Consider the following 16,360-nt stretch of genomic DNA (forward strand, 5'->3'; position numbering starts at 1 on the left):
CACCATTAATATCTCAGTAAAATGTATTACTATTGTTTTCTTTATAGTAAGTTACTATAAGAAGCTATGTGACAGGAATCACATTAAATTAATGGAAACAGAGAGTGTATGACTAACCTGTTGCCAGCCCTAATTTGGTAATGCAGATCTATTGTTCATAGGCAGTCAGTCCATTTGCTCCCCATCATGAAATTGAACACCAGTCTTCTGCATCACAGATAGGGTACTCACTACTGTCTTGTTTTACCTAGAAATGCTTGCGTTCTGCAGACCATAGATGTCAAGTGGAGTTCTTAATAGCAAATGGGATAAGAGCTTCAAAAGAAAGGGAGCCACCATGTCTCCCATTTTCACAAGTTTATAGTGGTATAGGTGATATCACCAGATTTATAAAAAAAGACAAGAGTTGAACATCCACATGGCTGTTTAAATGTTAGCCCATTTAAAATAATGATTAGTGAGCAAAGGGAATGTACTTTATTGCAAAAATAAGGTATATTGCTAAATGTGCCCCGAGGGAAGAACACATAATAATTAATATCCAGTGCTTCCTTTTTAAGAAAAAATTAAGATACTACTATATTTAAGAACCCTAAAATGCTTTATATAGCCTGCATGATTCCCTATTCCATAAGTAACCATATTTCTTTACATATATGATGACCCACCACTGGACCAGTAATCAAGGAGCCTCAATCCTCACCACTGGCAACAGTGAGGGATGTACACTGGGAGGATGACAAGTACACACACAATATTTCCAGATGCAGCCATCTGTAGCAAGTACAGCTTCCCTTAAATGCACACAGAGACCACTGTCAGTCTGGGGCTGGTTTCTCCCATTTTCTTTAGATCCCCATTAAGAAACCCCACTGGCACAGCCATAGAGTTGAGATCTCAGCTGACTGGCCAAGCCAAGACCTCCAGCACCCTCTTTGTCCAACCAGTGCTTCATGTCCTTGCCCAAGTAGCTGACACACACACTCTTTGATATTTGATTTACACACACACACACACACACATACACACACGCGCACACATACACACACACACCTGGGAAAAGCTGGCACAGGTTTACTAGCTATGCCCCCTTTTGCCCAGACTATAAGGCAATTATCACTGCCACCAGCCAGCTCCTTATCAGCTACTTTAAGGCCCTTAACATTGGCTTGCCAGTCTTACTGTGTAATGTTACTGTTAATACAAATGGTAGTTTGACCAAGAGGAAGGCTATTAGGAGTGGCCAACAGTGTCACCAAATAAATATGCAAGTACTCTCAGAACTTAGATATCTCTAGACAGATCAGCCACAATGAAATGTTTAAATATACTTAATAATAAATAATAAAAAAAGACAGTACTAAATATATATTTACAGTGACATCTCAGTTCAAAATTGTAGGAAATATTTAAAACAACTTTGCAGGGCAGTCTCAAATAAATGAAGAAAAATATCTAAACAAAACTTTGCTACATTCCTGGCTATATCTGAGAGAGTTACTATTCCCTAGAAACTTATTTACAGAGCAAGGCAAATGTGTGGTGAATAGGTCTTCTGTTGTGACCAAGACTGAATACAGAATGCTGTGTCTCTCTCAGAGAGTTCTCAGATTTATATTTCAAATAGTACTGCTGGGATAACTTGCAGAATGACATCATTGCTTGTCATCTGACTCCTAGTTCCCAGGCTCAAAACATCATTGATGGTAACTTGTAGCATTTAGCATCTACCTGTGAAAATATATAGACCTCAGAGCTTGGACAAATGGTGGAATTCAGAAAACAATTAAATACCTCCAAGACAATACAGAAAGCTCCCTAGTTTAAGACAGTTACAATAGTGCATGCACATTTGTGTTCTATTCCAGTAGGGCATGCTGTGGTTACATTTCAAGCAATTTGCAAAAACATTTTTCAACATATGTCTATGCAAACCAGTTTGATATACACATAACATACAGTTCTAATCCATTTGTAACACAAGCATCTTATATAGATCATGTCGATATTCACAAATGACATATAATTTTTTACAAAATAGCTGGGCTGGCAGTATCTCCCATTGTTTTTATTTATTTTTATTTATTTATTTAACATTTGTTGACCGGCAAAGTCTGACTAGGTTCCACAGAGCCTGTTTTCAGCGGAGGCCCGGGGAGAAATGCTCCAGTTTGTTTGCAAGGGTAGTACACTGACTGCAATAGACCATTTGCAGGCACAACACAAGAAATTCAGAAACATTGAGTAATCATAGAAGGTAAGGTATCCCATAAATAATTGAAACAATATATAAACATTATTCACAAAATAGAAAAAAAAATGTTAATTAATTTTAATAGTAATTATGAGAGGGAAGCCAGCAGGTGAGAACAGAGGGCTGCAATAGAAGTGATGCATGTAAGGATGTAAGGAGGGAGTTAGGTGATGTGTCCAATATAAAAGCATTTGCATCAGATCTTTGATGGCAATATCTTTTCAGGTGAGCTCAGAACATGTGGGAAAAAGAGATTTCTTTTTGTTGGGGGGGGGGGGATTGCCAGAGTTTGGATGCAAAAATAGAGAAGGAATTGGAGTATCTGGAATGAAGGAGTTAATTGGGAGAGGTGCAGAGGCTGCAGGGAGTGGTTTTATTATGGAGTTTGGCTGCAAGAGGTGGGAAGGCACTTGGCTGAAGTTATTTAAAAAAGAAACCCTAGGAGTCACTGAAATCTGTAGAATACTGACTGGTAGCGACTTGGCTTTGAAGAGGGTGGTGCAGTGGTGTTCTTGGGGAAGAAATTTGAAATATTTCAGCAAGTTGTGTTTTTAGAAGACTGTAGAGTGGATGAGTTTTTTTGCAGAGGCTGTGGCTATGATGGAGGGACCTTATTAAAGTTGAGCCACGAGGACTTCTTTTCCTATTGCATCTCTACCTTGTCTGGAAAGGATGATATTTTCCAGGACCAGAATAAAAGAGAATGGATCTTTTTCCTGGTGTTTTCAATATGGCTGGCTATGGAACTTAAGTGATGGGTCTAGTCATAAACCTAAGTATTTAATGGGTGTGGTTGCTTCTATTACAAAACCATTGGGATGTGCAATGTTGATATTTTTAGGAATTTTCTGAGAGGTTCCAAATATATGCTTTTTATTTTTTTTTTTTGGGGGGGGTGTTAGGAATAGCTTATGGTTGTTTAGCCAAGAATTCAGTAACTGAAGGTCAGACTGAAACTGGGTTTGAGTAGTTGAATATGAGGAACAAAACTGAATGATCCATGTGTCATATAAACAAATAATAAAGATCAGTTAGTTGGCTGTGAGGATAGGTATGTGGCTCATAGGTGGCAAGCAGGGAGGAATATTCTTGTGCACATAGCAGTCTTAGGAGCAGCAGCAAAGTTTTCAGGTTCTACAGATTAGGTACAACATTGATTGATTTTAAAGGTGGCACAATGTTGGGGGAAGTTGTGTGGGTTTGTCTAGGGTTAAACCTTGCTAATAGGTTTTTAGTTTCCCTGTAGGTGAGCAATGTTAGTTTTAAAACTGTTGCTGATTTAAAAAAAAAGTATTATATTTATTCAAACATACATTTTACTTAGTATAATACTGGCTCTTTAAATTTCTTTAATCATGCTAATTTGCTTTATAATTAATCACTTCATCTTAATTGATGGCATTATTTTAACTGAGGTTTCTTGGGGTTTCTTTGTTTGAAGAAGTTCATGTATTTCCTGAATGAAAGCGCTAACAATAAATTGGTTGGAATTCTGCAGCTTGCTGCCTTTTTTGGTTTTTGTTACTAAGTTTATTTTTTGTTTTGTGTTTAAGCAATGTTAGACTTGCTTGAAAACAATTACTGTGCCAGACACTATATAATATATAATATATATATATATATAAAATGTCTTCTTCTTCTTCTTCTGGCTTTTCCCGGTTAGGGGTCACCACAGCGGGTCACCTGTCCACTCATGATTGGCAGTGGAGTTTTATTGTGTTGAGTTGCCAGCCCGGCATCCAACCTTCCACAGAAGTCACACACATGCACGCACTCATACCTAGGGCCAATTTAGAGTGTCCAATCCACCTACAGCATGTCTTTGGGATGTGGGAGGAAACCGGAGCACCCGGAGGAAACCCACGTGACCACGGGGAGAACATGCAGACTCTGCACAGAAGGCACCCCAGCCAAGGATTGAACTGGAGAACCTTTTGCTGTGAGGCAGCAATGCTAACCGCTGCACCACCGTGGCTGCCCAGACATTATATAATGTCAAATATTTTATTATCTGAGGGCGACGTGAGTTGCTAATATGTATATTGTTAATAATGGTTTGAAATTCATTTATTAAATAATATTTTGGAAATAAAAGTTGTTCACATTGCAATTTGGTGTGTTCTTTGCCATCAGGTAAGGTGTCATCAGGCAAGAAAAATTTTTACAAATATGTTAACTGACTTAGTAATACACAAATCATGGTAGGGCCTATTCATACTATAATCAAAATTATTCCTGAAAACTTTGGAATCTCAAATACACTCAATGAATATTTTACTAAACAGTCTATACCATATACACTAATAACAATATTTACTCCTTACTTATTGTATGTACACAGTGAGTTAACTTCTGAAAGGCAGATGTCTCTAAAGCATTAGGTAAAGTTAAAAAAATACTTCTTTGCTGGAGCCAGGCAACTTCTCAGGTACATTTGCATGTATTATCTCTAACTGCGTAATTGAACCATTAACCTGCTTGTTTAACAACATGCTACAATTTGCAGTAGTTCCTGAGGAATGGGAATGATCATTCACTGAGCCAATGTATAAGGGATGTAACAAAAAATAAAAATCTAACTATTAGACCAATAAATGTCGCCAGTATCATAGGAAAATGTTTAGAAAGATGTTTGCTTCTTCAATTGGAGATTAAGTGTTTCTATGGACCCTTACTAGATCCTACACAGTTTACTATCAAAATCTCAATCACCCATCATTGAATGTTCACATTGGCGACTCCTTTATGCAAAAGCCATAATGCCGATTTCTCAAAATAGCAAAAAAACACCAAACTTCGACATTTCTGACCCCTCCACACCACAAAACAAGTGCTACCATGGGTCAAAAAGGGGGCAAGATTTTTTCGGAATATCGGTGTTAGACATTATCAACAGTCGCAGTTCGGAGTTTGCATTAGTGGTGTCAATGAGGGGTGATCGACATTTTCATGGTAAGCCATCCTACACGATATAGATTTATTAAGATCCTCTATGATCTGTAAAATATAGTTATATGAGAAGAGCTTATTATTATTGGATCAAGGGGAAACAATATCTAATGATCTAGCTTGATGTCACTAAGGCATTTGATACCCGAATACAAGGTCATATTGCATTGTTTATAGTCTAGGCATAAACTTGTATAGCTATATTTGGATTAGAAACTGGCCAAACAACAAAAGGCAGGCTTGTAGTTCAGGGAATGACATCAGCTTGACATGTGCTAACAGAAGTGTACCACAGGGCTTGTTATTGAGACCTGGCCTCTTTAACATGGTGTTCTCATCTCTGTCAAAAGCTCAAAATGTATAGCTATCTAAACATTCTGATAACTGTATGACAGGGTAGCAATAAAAGAGTTAAAGGAAATTGCAAAGTAAGTGTGTTGTTACTTCTATTTTTTTAAAGACTTTGTTACATTTATTGTTTTAAACCTTTATTTCTTTAATGGTGTGTGTGTGTGTGTGTGTGTGTGTGTGTGTGTGTGTGTGTGTGTGTGTGTGTGTGTGTGTGTGTGTGCGTGTGTGTGTGTGTGTGTGTGTGTGTGTGTGTGTGTGTGTGTGTGTGCGTACAGGATTCCTCATTTGCGGTAGTGGTCCAGCTAGCTTAGCGAGATGCTTTGAGCTAAGTGTGTTGTTACCTTTAATTCTTTTTAATACTTTTTTACATTAATTAATTCATTTTTAAAGCTTTATTTAAGGGGATTGTATACAGGATTCCTCATTGGTGGTAGAGTTCAGCTAAACTATGTATTCAATAGCTTAGTGAGTGGCATGAGCTAACCCACTGAGTGTCACTTGTGTAACCTGAACATGCTAAGACAAGTCTTAAGTCAAAGCACGAGTACAACAGAAGCAGTAGGCATGGGGAATCATGGTGAAGAACCTGGATCATTATTAACTTGTAAGCCTTGTTTAATTACTACTAATGGATAGGTTAACAAGTTTGTGGCTGAACTCTTTCTTAGAATAAAAAGCCCTTCATTGGTGCTTTTGCCAAACAGCACAGAATTTTGAGAATCATGATTCTAATAAATGCATAAATGTATTGAGCCAGGGGATTGGCTGCTGAAGTGGAAGGTTTAAGAAAGAGATCTCATCTCCAGGAGACGTTTGTGATTTCTTGGAGCATGTTAGGTCTGATTTAACTAAGATAAAATGTAAAGACTTAAGTGAACATAAGAGTAGTAGCAGTGAGGTGCATTTAATTTTGAAGGTATTTGAATTGATATAAATTTCTCTACTATGCAGGATATTTTCACAAATCATAAATTGATAGGGAATAATTTACAGTGGGCATTGGGGTCAGAACTGAACCCTTAAATCAAATGCATTTTTTATGATGGAAGTGTGGTACAGATGGTACTGGATAGTCAACTATCAAAAAGGAACAAAATGAGAAGAAGAGGAGGCAGGCTAGTGATCTTGACATGATCTGTCAGTTTGAATCACTTTTGAATAAATGTGTTAAGAGAAAAGTTGTGGGAAGACAATTCAGAATTATGTTGGAGAATAAACACACAATGTTAACTCAAACAGCAAGAGTACTAGTTAAGGGGAGATTCCATGCTTAGGAAAGCCATTGGACCAGAGGTTGCATGGGTTAACATAATAGTTAAGGTTTTTACCTCACAAACACAAGGTACAGGGTTTGATTCTAGCCTGTGGTTATTGGCTAGGCCTGTAATAGTTGCAAGATGATAACCTAGTATTTACCTATGAACCTATGACCTCTTTGTAGTATTGGCAGAGAAAAAGTTACAGTTTCGAGTTTAGGGAAAATTAAGCCGCAAGATATTTATACTGGTTTGGAGATGCTGTTAGACATGAAGTCTGCTAACAGTTCAGTTATAGTGCATGCTGATGTCAAAGATTTGACAAAGACCCCTCTTATTACACATAAATGTGATAGTTAAGAATATTTTCAGTGTGTTCAAAAACAGTTAATGTATGTTTTCTGTGATTCTTCCATCACTGGCTTTATCAGATTTTCAATTTAGTGAAGCATTACTGATCAGTAAATGGTTATACAACTTTTTATACAAAATGCTATAGACTTTATGGGTACAAGGGAAGATTTTTAGAATAATAAAAACTTATTTACAGACAATGAGTTTCGTCCAAATTAAAAGGTGGAAAACTGTTCAGTGGGAAATTAGCTGATATAACATTAGGTTTTAAGGTCAGTGATAAGCAGGGAGGATGGAACACTGCTCTAAAGGTGTATAATACTAATGCAAGAAGTTTGATTCAGAAGATAAATGAACTAAAATTGATAAATATGGAAAAAGCTATGACTTGATAATGATTACTGAGGCACGGATTAGTAAAGGTTTACATTTACCCAGATACCAGCCATCTGCATGTTCAAGGAAAAATTGTAGTAAATTCATATCAGCCACCATTACGCACCTTTTCAATAACCTGTTGCATTCTGGCATAATTCCATATAGTTGGAAACTTGATGATGTTGTACTGATGTACAAGGGAGGGTCACATGACAACATCACTAACTATAGTCTTAGCTTAACCTCATTGATGGGTAAAACTTTTGAAATGTGTTTATTAAAAAAATTTAAATCAAGACATACAGTGACATTTAATGGACTTTAATTAATGTTGGTTTTATGAAAAACAGGTCTATGTTTACCAGTCTAATAAAATTTTATGACCATGTGTCTAAAGCTCTTCATATGAATATATCTGTTGTGGTGGTGTATCTGGATTTGGCAAAAGCTTTTGACTGTGTACCCCATTCTGCCATCTTGGATGCTATGAATAAGCATATGGTTAAGCCTTATATTACATGTGGAGTAACGAACTGGTTGTGTGGAAGAGTACAAAGAGTAAGGACAGGAAAGTTTATATCTGAATGGGTAGATGCTAATATAGATGTTCCTTGGGGTACAGTCCTTTGACTTATGTTGTTAAAGTTTTTTTTTTCACTTATGTCTAAACCATGGATGGCTAAGTAAGCAGATGATATTAAAATAGGATGTGTGGTTACTAACTCAGAAGATATCAACTGTTTCAATAATTATTTGCGTCAAGTAGATTTATGGTTAAATAAAACTGAACTGAAGGTTAATAAGGCCAAGTGTTCTCTTTTTACTTTGGGAATCCCTAGGTAGAACTGAAAGTGAATATAGAACTTACTAGGCTGCAGAACTTACTAGAACATAAGGACTAAAGAATTATTGTCTGTAATAGTTTTAAATTTAGGTTGGACACCTTAAATGTTAAAGCTAAAGCATTGAAAGTAACTGGATTAATTTTCAGGAACTTTACCTCAGGTACCAAATAATTTCTTATGTGACTATTTAAATTATATGCTCACCCCATTATGGCACTGGCATTTTACTCACTATTCAATGTATCATCATCACATGTTCTGTAAGTATAATAAGGGAAATCTCCTAATACTGAAGAATGTACAATAACATTTTATTAAGACTCATTGGGTATAGAGACCTGTCACATCAAAGAAGATTGGAAAGCCTAGGTCTCTTTACAATTAGTTATAAGTAGTTGAGAAGCAAATTATGTTTATCTTAAAAAGGACTATGGGATGAAGAATACTGTACTTTTTAAACCGTGAATTATTAATCAATCATAAGTTTATAGAATAAACTTCCTTTTCATATTAGTAAATCATCTTCTGAATAAGTTTTTTAAAAACAAGTTCGTTCTATGCATACATATGTACATACATAAATAAATAAATAAAAATAAAAATGCGCCCTCAATTGCTGAATGCAAAAAAATCAGTATCTCCTCCCTCCTTAACAAAATAGAAAAGGTGAACATCCAGTACAAACAATGATCAGAAGAAGTTAAAAGTATTATAAGAGATACAAAGATGAGCATGTTATCTTAAAAGCATAATTTGATATGACTATTTTATATATATATATATATATATATATATATATATATATATATATATATATATATGGGTATCACTGCAAAATATATGCGTACAGAGACAAATTAGAGGAGCTACATTACAAATAGTACAGGGAAATGAAATTAACATTTCATACAGTAGTATATGCATGAATTTATGTGGCAGATATAAGGTCATTGGTAGCTGCATTGCCTCTAACATGTAAGATATAGGTTCTTTAGGAATAATGTCTATGTTGGTATATGTTCTTTAGGAATACTGTCTATGTTGGTATATGTTCTTTAGGAATACTGTCTATGTTGGTATATGTTCTTTAGGAATACTGTCTATGTTGATATATGCTCCTTAAGAATACTGTCTATGTTGGTATATGTTCTTTAGGAATACTGTCTATGTTGATATATGCTCTTTAAGAATACTGTCTATGTTGGTATATGTTCTTTAGGAATACTGTCTATGTTGATATATGTTCTTTAGGAATACTGTCTATGTTGGTATATGCTCTTTAAGAATACTGTCTATGTTGATATATTTTCTTTAGGAATACTGTCTATGTTATATTTTCTTTAGGAATACTGTCTATGTTGATATATGTTCTTTAGGAATACTGTCTAGGTTGGTATATGTTCTTTAGGAATACTGTCTATGTTGATATATGGTCTTTAGGAATACTGTCTATGTTGGTATATGTTCTTTAGGAATACTGTCTATGTTGGTATATGTTCTTTAGGAATACTGTCTATGTTGATATATAATCTTCAGGAATACTGCCTATGTTAGTACTTTGTAAACATCTTCCAGAACACACAACAGCACAGAATAGGCTAATATTTTGATTCAGTTGTAAATCAGGTAACTGCAGGTACAAGAGTGATTAGATGAAGTAGGTAGAAAGGAATGAAGTGATGGAGGGATCAATGCAGAGCTAATTAATTGTACAGATTATAGAATAACTTTACGTCAGAAAATGGTTGGTACCAGGGGGACATATGAAAGACCAGTGCCTGTTAAGTAAGCCTGCAGCCTGCTTGGGATATACTGAATAGTGAGTAATATTTCATTACAGATCCTTCCTTGTTGGAGAGAAATATGTCACCAGTGCAAAGAGAACTGAGAAATACAGTACCTGGGAAACAAATAAATAATAACATTATCGGTGGAGATGAAGTAGTTAAAATATATATGTGTATTCACACACACACACACACACACACACACACACACACACACACACACACACACATATCTCTCTATATATATATATATATATATATATATATATATATATATATATATATATAGAGAGAGAGAGAGAGAGAGAGATCTATCTAGATATAAAGATGGGAAAGGAATGTGGATGACTGGTCATATTATATTGCTTAAAAGTATGAAACTAGCATGGCTTAGCTGTAAAAGGGATCTGGTCTAGGACAGTGAAATCCCCAGAAAGATGTATAGACATTAGAAAATATCATGTTGAAAAATCAAGTAATACTTGAGGAGTTTATGTAAAGTACTGGAATACTAGTCACTGTAAAGAAAGAGTAAAGGAAAACATAAAAATTATACAGGGTCTATATACAAAATAATCTGAGTATAAAGTGGAAGATCTTAGTATGCATAGCAGCAAAGACAGCAGTCGAAGGAAATGAACCAAGGGAAACATGGGAGGCCAAAACAAGGGAATTAACAGAATACAAGAAAGAAGTCATTTTAAAGAAATAATGTGAGTTGTCAAGGGCACAGCCTAAAGGCAGACAGAGGACAGCTTACTACCATTATGAGAAAAGATTTTTCATATAAGTGGCAAAGGATTCATGGAACAGTTTTTCTAAGGAGTTTGTAGAATCAAAAAGAGATGGAGCAATGTATATGGTAATTTCTGTGGAAATGGGAAAAATAAGTTGCAGTTCAACATGTATATACATTTGCAGCTTATCCACTGCATAGAGAATTTGGCAGACCATCTTGGTCACAATTCCTCATCTGGAGTCACCATGGTAGGTATTGTACCTGTATATGCACAGTTGTGATCACCAGGTAACTGATTGAAATGTCAGGACTCAGAATATCAAGTGGAATGTGGAGTCTTTAAGACCAAAAATCCAGACCAGAGGCATGACTAGTTAATCCTGCACCACCCCAGCCCCCTAGTTCTTCACTTTAAGAACAGAAAAAGGACTTTGACTTACTGTGGAAAGCCAATTGGTGCTTCAAGGCATCCACTCCATGACCCCCATGCCCTCTTCAGCTGTTTGAGTGAAGAGCAAAATAAAGAAAAAAGAAAGAAAGGAGTTCAGCATAATACAGAATGTGATTGATACAATGGCTTCTACAGCAGCTAACCCACACTCCCCCTCAGGAGCAGGGAGTTTCTCTGGGACTGGGTCCCCATCCATTAGACCAATGGATGGGTAATCGGAAATTCACCCTGGTGTGGCACCTGTGTCTCTGATGGATATAGGCAGTCAGTAAATCACTCCTGTAAATCAAATATAAATCAAAATTTTGTGTCACATTTGGGCTGCATGGCTAGGCTTTTTAAGGGTGCTAGTGTTCATTAACCTAGTCTACACCTATGAACCTCAGCTCTTCAACTGAAGATTGTACCAACTGGATTCATACAAATACTACATGCCCACCTCAGCCCTTCAAATGAAGAGGAAAAAAAAAAAAAGACTTTGGTATACTGTGGAAAGCTGATTGGCACATCAGCCACCATAGAAGCCAATCAACACCCCCTAGCTTTTCAAATAAAGACCAAATAGATAGATAAATAAATAAATAAATAAATGCATAAATACATAAACTATAGCAGTGATATATTGTAACATGCCAATTAGTGCTTTTGTACCAATCAGATTCCTACTGATACTATACCTCTCTCAGCTTTTCAGTTGATGAACAGAAAAAAAAAAGGAACCAAATCACTAAAGTGCCTTTCTTTCTGCACTGGGATTTTCCTAAATAGAAAGGTAAAAAAGTAATGGAATCTGCAGGAAGTCTAAACTGCAGCTCCTAACACTTTGTGCTTGTGAAGGTTGCCCCCTTCACCCCACCCTTTCTATGGTTACACATATACTAAATCAGAAATTAACATTTCTTTGAATATTGCTGATTTTCCAAGGTATGGTGGTGGCTAGGTTGGCAGGCACTGGGGGAGGGGGTGCACACAGAGCTTGCCCCCCCCACATGGGGGAATGCAGAGGATGTGTATCACTGGAAAAAAAAGCAAGTTTAAGTAGAAAAGCGATGTTCGAGAATTATCACTTTTTCAAAATTGTTCTTCTGTTTTTTTTTCAGTATTTTGGGACTCACTATTGTGAGCCCTGACATTTCAATAAGAAGTCATAGTCTCCAGTAGCATGATAATTTTCCAGGTCTGTGTGTATAAAAATGCGTATCTACTTAAGTTAATCATTATCCAGTTTATTGGTATGGGTAATATATGTTGTTAGCCAGGGCAGAGGTAGCTGCAGAATGCCGAAGCTTTTTTCCTTCATAGCAGTTATTTGCTTCTGTTCACTAACTGTTATCTACTGAATATAAAAGCAAACAAAAAAGAAACTACATGAGGTGTTTCCCTAAAGTGAATTGATGAACCAAACATTAACATATGTAAAAAAAAAAAAAACGAAAAAGTGAATGCTTTAGCTCTTTAGACTGGTTTATTTTTTTATACCGAAAACAAGGGACGTTTGAGAACAGCCATTTAAAAAAAACAGTCGTCTCATCAAGTCTTTGCTAAAACTTAATACAGCACAAAGGCATAAATATAAGCAAATTACATTAATCAAAACAATGAATGTGGTGAGTGCTTTGACGTCTTACTCAGGTGTGTTTCTGTTTCTCATAGACCCTAGTGGTGTTAATCTGACAAGCTGAGATTAGTTCAGAAAAAGAAGGACCTGCTTTTACCTGTGAACAGCTTAAAATTATTAATATTGTGAGTTGCATTTTTACTAATTCTTTATGGCATTTCACAAAGCTGTGCACTTTGAACAGCGAGCTTGTTATCAATGTTAAGAATGTGTTTGATTTCTTGTGCATTACCACAATCATTAAATTCATTTTAAGCCTGCATACCTGCAACTTACTGCTTGACAAAGCTGTAAATTCTACAGTTTTTATTTTTCTGTCTGTCCTTGGAGAAAAGTGTAATTAAAGTTAGGGCACTTATTTGCGCAAAGACTCAAAAATATAAACAGTGTCCTCTTCAACATTAACTTATTAAATACTAATAAAACTGCTCATTTGCCACTGGTGGTTTTGTTTAGGTATATCTGTAAGACACAGGTCCACTTTGTGTTTTCATGTTACATTTTCTAGATTTGTTTTGGACTCCTGTTTCTTGTTTAATCCTTACAGTGGTGTGCATACAACCACATGACCTCTGTTTTCTCTTTCTTTGTAGCATATGTGCACATGTATAACAGACATTATATTCACTTATGTGCACATGTAGAACAACCACTATATTCACTCACTTATGTGCACGTGTATAACAGACATTATATTCACTTATGTGCACGTGTATAACAGACATTATATTCGCTTATGTGCACATGTACAACAGACATTACACTTACATATGTGCACACTTCTGGTTCCATCATTCATGCTTGGGAGATGGGATATCTGTAGATCATTTGATTATCATATAATTAGTGCACAAATGTAATATATACTATTGTCTCTTAAATGGTCATTTGTGTAACTGTCTAACAGATCATGTACATTTAATTTCAGTATGGCAGTTGTATTCTTTCTGTAAGTGTACTTAATTTCTAGTCATTCTCTGCTGCTATTTCTCTAAGTTGAAAAACTGCAACTTACACTTTTCTAAATACTTAGCATTGTAGAACATAATTTTTCCATGACATGTATTGTAGTGGCAAGTTCTTATTCTATCCTTCTACTTCTCATGAGGTTTCTTATTTATTAAAACATTTAAAAAAATGTTTAATAGTCCAATGACAATTCTGTATCACTGTGTGCTGGCATGCATGTTGGTTTACAAGAGGAGTAGTTTATCTGCACATATACTGAGTCTTGTTTCATGACTTGTAAATCATGAGTTTTGGGGTCTCTTTATGCTGCATGCTATTTTGACACTAATCTGCACTCTGTAGTTATCATTATTTGGTTTAGAATAGGTGTTACACTGTGTTTAAAGTTGTACTTTTCCTAGAGAATCATTATTTCTTATTCATCTCAAACAAAAATATTGGCTTAATTCCAGACCTTTTTAAAATTATACAATAACTCGAATAAATTAGCAATGAATCTGTAATGTAAACAAATAATTATGATTGTGTAAGTCTATTCATTTGAAAAATGAAAACATAAATGCACTGATACATAAAGACAGCAGATGTCACTGCTGCTTTGTATCTTACATTGTACAGATATGTGCAAAGCCTTAGTTATCGCAGAGGAAAGCTTAAGAATAAGCCGACTTACTGCAAGAAGAAAAGCCAGTCTTCCAGAAGTTCCACATCCACTTAAAACAATCAGGCTGTCTTCTGGATCCTACAAAATATACATGCAGATATAAAGAATTAATTGATAGCAAAGATTGTTTATAGTGCTATCAGCAAGTGAATTACTTACATTTAAAAAAAATTGTAGTGAAAATAATTTTCTTGCTTCAATTAAAAATGTTTGCAAAATCATGCTAAACTACTAAAATACAAACATTCCCAGTTTCATTCATATACATACCTTACGTAGTAGTCTACAACATGTGAAGACATTCAGCTTTGCATGTTTTAGCCTGCAAAATTAAAGAATGGTCATCCCAGATAGTCACAGTAGACATAATGTTCTGTGTTGTCTCGACAATAATGTGCAGAGAGCTGCTGTCCATACTTGCAGTTATCAAAAATTTGAATATGAGCAATGTGTGTGCCACAAATGTGAGGTCATATAAAGTTCATGGGGTATCAACATTACAGCTCCCACTCTTCCATCTCCATAATGTGGAACACTACATTGTATAATGTGGAACAAACGAGCATCCATCCCTCCCTTTAACAATATTCATACACAGTAAACAAGACTTGTGCTCCTACAAAATTATATAATGATAATTAACCTCTACCATACCACCACTCTGATTATTATCTAATCATAACACATCTGCACAGTTTACAGAATACAACAAAGGAAGAAATAATATGAGATAAGAGAAATTACAAGAACAAACACTGAATAATAACCACCTCTTCTCTTGGCTCTGTAACTCCCCATCTGCCTATTGTGACATCACTTCAGAGTGGGACACTAACCACTATCCACTAATTGGTACTACCAGTCATGACAGGTTGAACTCTAGACTAATTTAAGCCACCATGAGATTACCTTTCAAACACGATATATATTAAACTCAACAAGCACTTCAGTCATTTATCCCTAACATTTTTCCCGTCTCCTTACGGGGACTAATCCTATCATACTCTGACTTTCTTCGTACATCCTAAATGTCCTTTGCTGAACTATGGGGAGGGGGACTTTCAAGTACATGTAGTACATTTATGGTCAATTTAATTATGAACCCTAAACCAGCATCCTCTATCTTCTGAAAGCAGTTAGATTTAGGTTTATCCTGGAATTGTGGCATTCATCCTAAAGTATCCCAAATATATGCTCGTGGATCCTCAGTTGTTACTCCTAGATGGATTTATATGCCAGAACGTTCTCAAGTGCTGAAAGTCTGCTCCACGCCTCTTACACCATGGTGGAGCTAACAACTGAATAAAAGATAGCTTGTGCTGTGTCAGAAAATAGCTATGCAACAGCTTCCAGAAATATATGGACAATTTAATGCATCCTTACCTCTCTGTGAATGCTTCCAAAAGAAATTCCATGACATTTTCCCCAGGCTCCACCTTAACTTCTTTGTCAACTTTCCATGAGGTCCTTGGATCTATTCACTATAATGCAGGAAATTCCTGCTGCCAACACAGCTATTGGCCCATTCCTAGATATGTTCACCATAGTGACAATTAATTAACAATGATGCCCTGACATTATTTTCTGAGCTCACCATCTCTTTGCAAAGATCAAGGGCCTCAGCTGCAGATATTTATAAAAATTCTTATGGGGTATGCTAAGATATTTCTCAGTCTTGAAAAACCAAAACCTTTGGGCCCCAAAAAACTGGAAACCCTATTCCAGCAAAGCCTAATCCAATCCAG

The 16,360-nt window shown here is 35.8% G+C and overlaps 1 protein-coding gene across 1 annotated transcript in view; it reads right to left on the reverse strand.

The window, feature by feature from the left end:
* The window catches only part of GCKR (glucokinase regulator), a 678,315-nt gene that overhangs the window by 388,300 nt on the left and 273,655 nt on the right, over nucleotides 1-16,360 (reverse strand). The window contains exon 4 of the mRNA XM_044062788.1: nucleotides 14,625-14,693. Within this exon, the coding sequence (XP_043918723.1) occupies nucleotides 14,625-14,693 (69 nt within the window). The remainder of the gene's footprint in view (nucleotides 1-14,624; nucleotides 14,694-16,360) is intronic.

Source organism: Protopterus annectens, chromosome 2.part1, assembly GCF_019279795.1.
Source record: "Protopterus annectens isolate FY-2018-M chromosome 2.part1, PAN1.0, whole genome shotgun sequence".
Lineage (NCBI taxonomy): Eukaryota > Metazoa > Chordata > Ceratodontiformes > Protopteridae > Protopterus > Protopterus annectens.